Source organism: Monodelphis domestica, chromosome X (genome assembly GCF_027887165.1).
Source record: "Monodelphis domestica isolate mMonDom1 chromosome X, mMonDom1.pri, whole genome shotgun sequence".
Classification (NCBI taxonomy): Eukaryota; Metazoa; Chordata; class Mammalia; order Didelphimorphia; family Didelphidae; genus Monodelphis; species Monodelphis domestica.
In genome coordinates, this window is record NC_077235.1 from 30561359 (window position 1) to 30574079 (window position 12721).

The following is a 12721-nucleotide window of genomic DNA, read 5'->3' on the forward strand; positions in this document are numbered from 1 at the left end:
ATCTTCAATTTTTCAATTTTTGCCCTTTATAGCAAACCATCTGCTGTATTGTTAACATTGCAGTTAGAGTGAAAAAATTGAGTTTAAATTTTATTTGTCACTTATTATCTGACTAACCTTGAAGAAGTCACTTACCTTCATTGAGTCTCATTTTTTTCCCCTAAATTGGGAATATCGAACTCCATTGAAACTATTTAGTTCCTTTATAGTTCTAAATTGGGCTTAAATGATTTCCTTGTGTCATTTAAATATTCTGGGAAGCCATAACTTTTTTATTTCTTATTGTCCACCAATAGGTGGCAATATAATTCATCTAAATGTTTACTTTTTAATGTAATCAAAATTAATAAATATATTAATCAGTAGATTTCATTCAAATTATTATTCTCATTATTAGTTATAAGCCAGATATGTATTCCTTAAAACTCTTAGAAAAATCTAGGCTTGATTTTTAAAAGTTAAAACAGAATTTTAAAAATTTATATTAATTTTGCAGCTATATTAGAAAACTGATGATCTGCTAAGAAAATAGAAAATAGGATTTTAGGTCTCATTGGATGTTGAATTTTTTTTCAGTTCAGCAGGTTTTATTGTGGATTTTAAGAGGATATATTTTTCAGGTTATAGAATAAGCAGAAAAATACCATTTATAGAATTGTAGATATTTAGATATTTGGTATAAAAACCAAAAAACAAGCAAACCCTCTCTATACAATTATACTTTTAAAAAATAGACATATTAATCAAAGAAGCTTAATAAATATTTTAGATTTTTTCACGTCTGTTACTATAAATGCTGGGGATTTTAAAAATACAAATAATCTACTTCAGTCATGACCACATGTTATCAACTAGAAAGCATTTATTAAATACCTTCCTTGTGCCTATTTAATGTTAACAAATTTCTTAAAAGAAAAAAAATCTCTTTCTGTCTTAGTATCAGTTTTAAGACGGAAGAGTGTCAAGAGCTAAGTAATAGAGGCTAAGCGATTTGCCTAGGACTACACAGCTAGGAAGTGTCTGAGGTCAAATTTGCATCCTGATCCTCTTTGTTCCAGGCCTGGTTTTCTTTCCACTGTGCTATTATCTATTATCTAGCTGCTCCCAAATTTCTTGATCTGTTTACTCCTACCCTTGAATATCATTGGTTTTAGGGGAAATGGTATTAATGAATCATCTAGCTTTCTATAATATCCATGCAATCAGTCTTGTTGTGAAGAAATCCTGGATTCAAATCCTACATCTAACAGGCTAGAAGTTTTCATTTTTAAAGAATATTCTCATAAATCAAATTTAATCTTTAAAAAATCCTATATTGCTTTTTATCACTGTGGTGTCTACTTAAATTCTTTAGCCTTTGTACTTAGACAACCTCTTTTTTTTGGTTACCATATTTTATTATTATGATATAAGTATAATTTCAATGAAGACATGTCCTTGTTCTTCCATATAAAGTAGGTACTATATTTTATCCCTTTAGCCCACCTTATACAATTTTTTTTAATGATTTAACATTTTTTCTGCTATGTTTTATTAACTAAATGATCAGCAGCAGCACATTTTTCTTTAAGGTCCAGACTTTGTCGTTTGTGATGAAGGCCACATATTGAAAAATGAAGCCTCTGCTGTTTCAAAAGCCATGAATTCCATTCGATCCAGAAGGAGGATTATTTTAACGGGAACACCCTTACAGAATAACCTAATAGAGTGTAAGTATAAACCTTTCTTGTCTTTGTAGAGACTTAGAACATGAGGATCACCTTGACCCACTTTTTTGTTGTTATCTGTGAACCTCCTTGTTACCTATGATTCTACTTTCTTTATTTTTCCATTGGTCCATCTCATTTTCATATGAAAGATACCCCACCTCCCTAAGCAAGTGATTGTGACTATTTTAACCTGATTTAATCACATTAAAACTACACAAATATTCTTGTATTTGTCTGTATGTACACATAAATGAGTTTCTGTTAAAATCTGCATGTAATTCAGGAACCTCTTCTAGTTTTTGGCAAAGTATTACCTTAGCTCTTACTTTTTATGTGTATGTAACTTTCTACCTCTACATTGATCTGTGTTCATAGAGAGCAGAACCAGAGCCTGGCCTCTTGATATTCTCTTGTACAATTAAATCTTAACAGAGTAAGCCCAGACAATTTATGGGCACTTAGACTGGAGCTAGCAAGTTCAAGGATGGTCATGCTAAGTACAGGATAAAGCTGTAGCTGTTGAGGTCCAAGTTAGAAGAGTGTTGGTGATTTAGTTAGGTTCATGGACTTATAATGAGAGACACTCCTCTCCTACTTTTACCTGCTGGAGATAACAGTCTAGAATAGGATACAAGAAATCATCCTCAAGTTAACATCCTTAGGTTAGCTGCTGTGTTCCCCCTCACCCAGATTATGTATCATTAGTTAAGCCTTTTTCCCCTTGGGCATAACTTCTTATTAATTTAATTTCTCTTACTGTAGTTTTATTTATATCATATTAACTTTATATTTTATTCTGATGTTGATTGTTGTTTAAAATTTTAATTTATTATCCCTTTTTCTGTTTTGATTTTCCGTTTTGTAGTCAGTTAACATAATTGTGTATAGTAGTATATTATCAGACTTCATTTATTTGTTTAGAGATCTTTGTTTTAATATAAGTTGCCTCACTATTGATGAAAATCTCGGTTGGAATTATAGTTGCTTCTGCTTGATTACATGGGGTCAAAGGGATATAGTTGGGGATGTAGACTCTAAATGAACATCCTAATGCAAACACCCAACAACATGGAAATGGGTTCTGATCCAGGACACATGTAATATCCAATGAAATTGTTCATTGGCTGCAGGAAGGGTGGATGGAGGGGAGGGAGAGAAATAATGTGATTCTTGTAACCAAGGTATAATGTCCTAAATTGAATAAATAAATTAATTAAAATGAAAAAAAAAAGAATTATAGTTGCTTGTCATATCACACCCTATATCTGCATTACAAAGAATAATGATTTAAGATGAAAAGCAATTATAAAGCTTGTAAGCTTTGTTATTACTCCATCTTATGTCTTTATAATAGTTATTTTTGTCATATGATCCATCAGGCTCCCTATACTAGATCTGATTTGTAACAAATGTTTGATCTCCATTTATTTGGTCTTTTCTGCCTAAATAAACCTCCTTATTATGGTGTCAGCATTTGAAATAAGCACTTTATTACATAATTGTTTCTGAAAATTTTTAACCCTTATAGGGACAGATATCATTAATAAATAAAGTGCCTCTTTTTCTCTTAGATCACTGCATGGTTAATTTTATCAAGGAGAATTTGCTTGGTTCCATTAAAGAATTCAGAAATCGATTCATCAATCCAATTCAGAATGGTCAGTGTGCAGACTCCACCATGGTTGATGTCAGAGTGATGAAAAAGCGGGCCCACATTCTCTATGAAATGTTAGCTGGATGTGTGCAGGTACAAATTCTTTTCACAAAAGTTAAAAGAAAAAAGTTATTTTCAAATATTATGACAGCTCAGCATATGGATTAGTTCCATATACCTTTAAATATGGTTTAATTGCTATCTTTTCCTCTTTCTTGTGCAATATAGCTTTACATTGTAACTTGTTTTGACTCATCTTTTCAAACTTGTATGGTACTTGAGTTTTTAATTCAACTTTCCTTTTTTGGGTCATTTTATTAGGTAGTTTGAGAAGACCAGAGTTCTGCTGTCTTTACCTATAGGTTCCCTGGTTTAGATAGTACTTGAGCCTGAAACTATCTATATCTATGCAGATTTACAATTCAATTAATAACCTGATCTCAGAAGATTGTTGTCTGAGCACACTGATCACATAAGCCAGTATTTATCAAGAGGTAGAAGTTAAATTCAGGCCTTCCTGGCTCTATAGCTACCCTTCACTCTATGGCTACCCTTCAATGCACAATGCTTAATTGTCCCTCTTGACCTTATTAATGATTTGTTAATGCTAATTTTCTTAAATTTCCCAACAGATCTGTTTATATGTTCCATTTGAACACATTTATGACATTACTAAAATATGATTAGAATTTTTTCCCATTTGGAATTAAAAACTAAATAATGGGACAGGTAGGTGTCTCAATGGATTGAGAGCTAGGTCTTGAGATGGGAAGTTCTGGGTTCAAAGCTGGGCCCTTAGACGATTCCTAGCTGTGTGACCCTGGGCAAGCCATTTACCCTATTGCCTAGCCATTACCACTCTTATGCCTTGGAACCAATTCACAGCATTGATTCTAAGATAGAATATAAGGGTTATTTTAAAAGTAGATAGCATTTATTGTATGAAATAAATAGTCAACAGGCATTTATTAAGCTCTTTTTGCTAAACACTAGAGATAGAAAGAAAGGAGCTCACATTTTAATTGGGAAGACAACATTTACATACAAATTATATTTAATGTAATGATGATGGTAGTGGTACTAGCAACTGGGAGGAATAGGGTAGCAAGAGATGTAATTTAAGCTGAGCCTTGAAGGACACCAAAGAAATTTAACAGGAGGAGCTAGGTAAGAAACCTTTAATTTTCATTTTACCTAGATAAATGGGCAGCCCTCTTAATAGTGTAAAATGACTGGCTTCAGTATCAGGAAGACCTCCACTCATGTTATTTCTTTTGACTCATTCTGAATAGTACAACTAGACAATTGACTTAACCTCATAGGTGCTCGTGCCCAGCATCTAAGTTACAGAACTTTATTGATGGATGGAATTTCCTCACCAGAAAGTCTCTATACCAATGAAATCACAAGTTGAGGTTGAGAGAGAGAGAGAGAGAGAGAGAGAGAGAGAGAGAGAGAGAGAGAGAGAGATATTTCATATGTTGTTAAAATCAACTTATTTGTACTTAGGCTTGAATGAAAGAAATGGTTGGGGAAATAGTTTGATTTAGAGAATAGAATGAAGTGTGAAAGAGATTACAGCTTTTTTATAGTTGGGAAATTGCCTTGCCTACTAATTTTTAATTAATTTTAAAAATTAATTAATTTTAATTAAATTTTAATTAATTTTATCCTTTGATTCTATAAAACCTCACTCATTTGGAATTATTATTGTAAAGACTCATCTGAGTTTTGATTTGGTTTAAGATGTTCTTTTAAAAATAAAATTTTATTATTTTGGAGTCCTAACTAAAAGGCTTCCCTTTGGCAAGTTAGGGGATCTTTTAATCAATAGGTAATTTGTGTAACCGAAATTCTTGATCTTCTCTATTCCAACAATAGTTTTTCATCTAGATCAAAAGTATATTCATACACAGTATAGAAACAGCTCGTCAACTGAACCTAATTCTATTATATAAATTCATATCTGCCCTTTATGATAATGTTTGGCCATAGCTGAAGTGCTCTTTCTTATTTAAAAAATTTTTTGTGTAATTAGCACATTTTTTTCTTTACAGTTTAAGTTCCTTCATGAGTGTTATAAAGCACTCTGATTTCTTAAATAGGTTAAGCATATCCCTGAGTCTTACCTATTTCTTTATATTTTTTTATTCTTTTCGGTCCAAACAGACAAAATTAATTTTTAAATCAATTGAATTTCAGTTAATTATGTTTACTTTAAATACATTCACCAAATATTAAGCCTCTTATACTAGGCACTATGTTGTATCTGTGAGGGAGAACAGAGGAGATAGACAAAGACAAAAAACAAAGAGTCTTTGCCCTCCGGGAGTTTATATTTTACTTGGAAGATTTACAAGTAGTTTTTTTTCTCTCTATTGCTTTATTCCTGAATAGAGACCATTGTGAACACTCTTAATATTATATCAATTGATATTATCTAACTACCTTAATTTAGAGTTGTGTTCCCACTGTTGTTGGATAACACTAAGGAAAAACCTGATAAACCTGATTGTAACTGTCATCAGCTTACTTCCTTGCTATTTCCTTCCAGGGTTTATTTGAATGAGTCTCCCATCACATAGTTTCACTATGTAGCAGCATAGGAGATAGTTCACCTGTTAACTGAACATCGTGGTAGACAAAGGTGCTAAAGTTCCGTCAAGGGAATGGATGGGTAGAGGGAGGCTAATAGTCTCCAAAATTTTCCTTTATGTTTGGCAGATTTATTTGCGTACTTCTTGCTTTGAGATCATCTCACAACCATTGGTTCCTTATTTTCATTGAATCATTTCTTTATTGACTTTTTCTTATATCAGAGAAAAGATTATACAGCACTAACAAAGTTCCTGCCACCAAAGCATGAATACGTTTTAGCTGTAAGAATGACACCTATTCAGTGCAAGCTTTATCAGTACTACTTAGACCACTTAACAGGTAAGTGAAAATGAACTAAAAGTCAAAATATTTTCATCATCAAAAAAATGTTTCTTAAAAAAAAGTTTGTTTCTGAAATTTGAGAATGTCAATGATTAATTTCCCACATTTTATAGGGTTATTTTATATTAATGTGTGTATTTATATTTGTAGGTATTCGTATACAGAGAGATCTGGAAATAAAAGTAGCATTATAGAGAACAAGTATTTTTTTTCTTTTTACGTTGTGACCCCCCACCCCCCTTCATCTTATTTTTTCCAAAACTTATTATCAAGCAGGTCATTTCCTAACAAATTTGCATGAGTTTCCTCAGAAATGTGTATGAAGGACAAAAAGTAGCACTCCTCATTTCCTTGCCCCTGAAATGAACAACCTTCTGCTCTAGACATTTTCTCTGGGGTGACCCCAAGTCAGGCAGGATGACATAATGGATAAATGGTATAAAACTAGTCTTAAACTTAGGAAGAACTAAGTTCAAGTCTGCCCATTATAAAAGGTTATATTACCCTGCACAAGTCACATAACTTCCAGGTACAAGTACGTCTTTAAGACTGTAAATTGTACAACTCCATTGTTAGGTATTTCCTCACCAGAAGTTCCCTATACTGATAATATCAGAAGTTTGAGTTCTGGCCCCCTTCCCCCTCAAAGAAGTTTAAAAAATTATTACTTGACAAGAATCCTGAAATTCTCAGTTAGAACCGACTTCGGTGGCCATCTATTATCACCCAGATCTGAAAGGAAAATTGATCTATAGCATCAGAAGTTCTAATTATGGGGGCAGTTTGGTGGCTCAGTAGATTGAGAGCCAAGCTGTGTGACCCTTGGCAAGTCATTTAATCTTCACCAACTAACCCACACCTCTCTTCTGCCTTGGAACCAATACATAGTATTTTTTTCTAAGATGGAAGGTAAGAATGTTTGTTGTTCTTTTTGGTATTTTTTAAAGAATTTCCTCATCCAGCTTTTAATTGAATACCCTACTGAGGTACAGCCTCTTGAACCAGCCCATTTCTTCTAGGGGGAGTTTTCAGTGTTAGGATAATTTTCCTTAGATCAAGCCTCAATTGCAACTCCCACCTCCCAGTTTACCTTGTAGAGCCAAATAGTATAGCAAATCTCTGTTCCATGTGTAGGTAGCCCTTCAAATACTTAAAAGATAGCTGCCATAAATTCTAATATTTAGTATTTGTTTTTCTAGGCTAGAAATAATTCATTTCCTTCAAATAAGTCTTGCATACTATCTCACATTGTAGACTAATTGTGAGTTTTCAGTCTACTAAAACTCCCAAATATATAATTTATTTTTTGGATGAACTGTTCTTTATCTACAATTTCTCTGTTGTGGTTGTCAAGTTCCTTTTTTTAGACCCAAATGTAACAGTTTTCATTCATCCTTAAGAAATTTCATTTTAATTGATGCATTCCAATATTTTAGCCACTTAAGACCTTCATGATACCTTTCAGTGTCATTAATTAAAGGTATTAAGCACCTCAATAGTATATATAGATTCCTAGGACATTTCCTTAGAAACTGCCTTCTAATTTGGTATTGACTTATTAATGATTATTTTTTGGGACTGAACATTTGGCCACTTGTGAAACCACCCAATTGTAGTTTTGTCTCGCACTCAACTCTCTGTTTGTTATATAATAATATCAAATACTATGCTTAAAATCTAGGTAAACTGTCTGCAATCCTCCTTATCTACTAGCTTAGTAACCCTGTCAAAAAGGAAATCAGATTAATTTGCATTTCATATTAAGAAACTTTTCATAGTACCTATCTATATTTCCTTAATTTTGACTCTTCTTTTTATTTTCATTTTGGATGAAATAGTAATAGGACAGGATACAAAGTGAATACACAAAGAAATCTGAAATGTCTGTCATAACCATTGCTATAGGTTTTTCATAATAGAACAGAATAAAGCTGATAACATTGATTTATTTCTCTTCTAGAATAGGCCCACTTGGGATAAAATTGTTCTGCCTTTTGGGTCCATTGGGGTGCGGATTTTTTTTTTTTATGTTCCTTAGATACTCCCAGCACAATACTTGGTGGTTTTTATTGTTATTATTATTGTTGTTGTTTTTGTTGTTGTAAAATCAATCAAGTTGTAATGTATCTGAACTTTAGTCAGTTAATAAACGCTTATTAAATACCTAATATATTCCAGGCAATGTGCTTTAGGCTCTTTCTCACCTAGTCTAATTTAATTTCCCTCATGAATTTTGCCTGAATTCTTCTGTGTTCATATTACCTTCTATATTGCATTGTAGTCATTGCACAAATAATGTGAGAATGAATTGGTTACTCTATATTCCTTTTTTCACCTCTAGTGTATGATATGCTTCTCTAGGGTAGAGACGTTTCCTAGAAGTTCAGAATTAGAAGGCCAATCCACACCTGGGAGATAAGTTTCACTAGAATGTATACAAATATACATCATTGTAGCCTTGAAATTAAAAGGTGCTTCCTCCTTTTCCAAATCTGGCCAGTATACTTAAGAGCAAAAATATTATCTACAGACAAATGTTCTTAAAATCTTTGCTGTGGTCATTCTAGTATCATTGTATGACTGTCAGAATTGGATTAAAAGGAAAGCTGAGCACCACCGATCTACACTTTTCAAATTGTGGTGATGGTATCTCTTGGACAGCAAGGAGACCAAATCATTCCAATACTTCAAGTGATTAATTAATTCAAACTCTTCATTGGAAGGACAAATACTGAATCTTATTTAATACTTAGGTCACCCAATGAGAAAATAGGATTCACTGGGACAGACCCTGATGTGGGTGAAGATTGGAGGCGAAAGTAGAAGTGGATGGTAGAGGATGAGATGGATAGACATTGTCATGGAAACATTAAACATGAGCTTGGCAGACTTCAGAAGGTAGTGGAGGATTGAAGGGCCTGGCATGTTATAGTGTGTCATGAAGAATCAGACATGACTGGCTGAACAACAGCAGAGTGTCTACATGCTTCCCACTGGATGTCATCTTCACTGATGCAGCTCAATGTTTTCACTTTTCAAATTCATTTTGGATCCTGTTTGTTACCCACTATTTTAGTTATTACTCCTACCTTGTCTTGAAAATAGATGTGTATACTATCTCTAATTTAAGTCATTGATAAGACTGTTAAATTTAAGTCATTGATAAGCATTGATTTCTTCACTGTAGACTTCACAATGCTGACCATGTTCACCATTAAATCTTTGATTTCCAAACATACAGTGAATTTTGATTTTTTTTTAAAACCTTCTGTTTTAGATGCAATACTGTATATTGGTTCTAAGTAAGAAGAGCAGTAAGGGTTTAGCAATTGAGTTTAAGTAACTTGCCCAAGGTCATATAGCTAGGAAGTATCTGAAGCCAGATTTGAAACCAAGGCCTCCTATCTCTAGACCTGGCTTTTCATCCACTGAGCCAACTAGCTGCCTCCAGACAATTTCTAATTCTAATCATGGTATTATCATGTTCATTTCTCCATCTTTTTTGCTCGAATAAGAGGAGATACTTTGCTAAAGGCAAAGTATTCAGTGGCTACAGACTTTCTCTTCTCAGTTTAGTAACCCTTTTCCAAAACTGGTCTGATTTGTTTTTGGAAGCCATACTACATTTTTGTCATCCCTTCTCCCTTTTCTAAACATTTCTTACCCTCTTTTATGATCCTTTCTAGAATTTGTTCAAGGATACAAGTCAAGGTCATTAACGTTTAATTTTCAGACTTTATTCCCTTCCCCTGTTTTTGAAAATGGGTACCTTGGGGCTGTTAGGTGGCTCAGTGAAAGAGAGCTTAGCTTGGTAATGGGAGGTCCTCAGTTCCAATCTGGTCTCAAACACTTCCTAGCTGTCTGACCCTAAGCCAATCACTTAACTCCTACCCCACCCCCCACCCCATTGTCTAGCCTTCCTTGCTCTTCTGCCTTGGAACCAGTACACAATATTGATTCTTAGATAGAAGATAAGAGTTTGTAACCAAAAAGAAAACAAACATGAGTGCCTGCTTCTTTTTCCAGTCCTTCAGTATCTCTCCCATTTTTCACCATCTTTCAAATTATACTAACCATAACTCAGCAGTGTTATTCATCTGAGAATAGTCCATCTGAATCAAGTTACTTGATTTCACCAAGGATAACTAGCTGCTTTCTTATCTTCTCTTAATTATGTTTTATCCCCACCTTCTTAGTTATCTTCCTTCCTGTCTTTGCCAGTGCAACAACCATCCTTCTCCCTGCCAGGGAAAGCCAAAAGAAATGTAACTATTGAACAAAGCTTCCATCTTTCTTGCCAGTTATTACGCTATCATCCCTAAGCAGTGGTTCTATCCTTTCTTTGATCTTCCTCTTTTCCTCAATATAACTACTAGAACTCCACCTTTTTTCTTGTCTTTACCTTATTCATTTCTTAGCTCATTATGGGCTTTAACACTACTAACACACTGTATTTACAGGACCATGCAGTATTCTCTTCATCCTCTTTTACTTAGCGGTGCTTTCATCTTCTGTGCATATCTTTTAAAAAATCTGTGTTGGGGAACAGCTAGGTGGCTCTGTGGATTTAGAGCGAAGTCTAAAAATGGGAGGTCCTGGGTCCAAACATGACCTGAGATACTTCCTAGGTTTATGACCCTGGGCAAGTCACTTAATCCCTGTTTTCCTGCCTTGGAACTAAAATAAAATATTGATTCTAAGAATGTAAGGATTTTAATAAACAAAACAAAATAATAGTTATGCCTATCATTTGTTTCAATTTTGTCTTTGTATTTCAATCCTATGTTATAGTGCTTTGAATAGTAGAGACTTAATGTTTATTGAATGGAGTCATGTATTATGTTAATGTTTATGTAAGATTGGCATTACAAATAAGGAACCATTTGATATGATTTGTCAATATTTGCTATATAATTTGTTATGCTGAATAACCCACATGACTTTTTAAAGGAATATGCTATCATGCCCATTTTGTAAAATATAAATAACTGAATAATAAGCCATGTGAAAATGAGATAGATGAAAGACCTTGTGTTACCTGAAATTCTTTTTTTTTTAAATTTCTTTTTTGTTCTTTAGATAAGTTACCAGTTGCTGGGTTTTCATATGTATGCATGTTGTTTGCCATAATAGCTAACACCAAAATGTTTCACTTAGATATGTATTGTTAAGGCCCACTATCTAAAGAGCAAACAAGTATTTAAGATTTTAGAATAAATCCAGGCTTCATTCCTTTGTGAGTACAGTTGAAAGGAATAAAACATCTAAAGCTCTAATTGCCATGGTTTCTAAGCTCTGAAAGAAGGGTTTGTTCTAACCTCATCTGGTGCCACAAATCTTTCTCTTTTCAGGTATGTTTTTTTAATGACTACTACCTTTGATTTTTCTCACAATAGAGTAGTTTCAATCACACAGCCCTTTGAAGAGGTTACTCCAGAATTTCTGTTGATGATTGTACAGGCTCCTCTTTCTTGCTTCTCAGTGTAAGACCTCTACCTTAGTCTTGAGTTTGATTAAGAATGTACATGAAAGACAAATAAGAAATACGTAGTAACATTATCTTTGCTCTATATTAGTATTATTTATTTTGTGAAATGTTTCCCAACTGCATTTTTTTTTTAACCCTTACCTTCCGTCTTGGAGTCAATACTGTGTATTGGTTCCAAGATAGAAGAGTGGTAAGGGCTAGGCAATGGGAGTCAAGTGACTTGCACAGGGTCACACAGCTGGGAAGTGTCTGAGGCCAGATTTGAACCTAGGACCTCCCATCTCTAGGCCTGGCTCTCAATCCACTGAACTACCCAACTGCATTTTAATATTATTTGAACTGCACTGGGATTCAATAAGGGCCATCACAGCCCATAGGTGATGTGTTTGACTTTTAGTTCTGCAACATGCACATCTTATATATGAAGACCTCTAAGTGTTGGTATCCTTCTGTGATAGTCTTTTCCTCATTTAGATAATTAAATTTTTTTCCTTTATTTTATGTTAATAACAAATTTCTATATAAGTTTTCTAAAGTTACATGATTTCTGTTGTCTCCTTCCCTTCTTTCCTCCCCTTTCCAGAGTTGACAGGCAATTCAGCCTAGGCTTTCTTAAGTCCCTCAAAATTTTCCTGGATCATTATATTGCTATTATTAGCTAAGTTTATCAAATTCCATCATTCAACAATATTTCATTTACTGTGTATGGTGTTCTCCTACTTCTGTTTATTTCTTTCTGTATCAATTCATGTAGGTCTTTCCAGTTCTTTTTGAAATCATTCTGTTCATTATTTCTTAAAGCAAAATAACATTCCATCACCACCATATACTACAATTTGTTCAGCCATTCCCCAATTGAGGGACAGCCCTTTAGTTTCCGTTTCTTTGGCACCACAAAAAGAGCAACTATAAATATTATTGTACAAACAA

General features: G+C 33.7%; 1 protein-coding gene across 1 annotated transcript in view; it reads left to right on the top strand.

Annotated features, from left to right (window-relative positions):
- ATRX (ATRX chromatin remodeler) overlaps window positions 1-12721 on the top strand; it is a gene marked incomplete in the record, with an annotated part of 191522 nt that overhangs the window by 104109 nt on the left and 74692 nt on the right. The window contains 3 exon segments of the mRNA XM_056809652.1: window positions 1572-1709; window positions 3281-3456; window positions 6183-6300. Coding sequence (XP_056665630.1) covers window positions 1572-1709; window positions 3281-3456; window positions 6183-6300 — 432 coding nt within the window.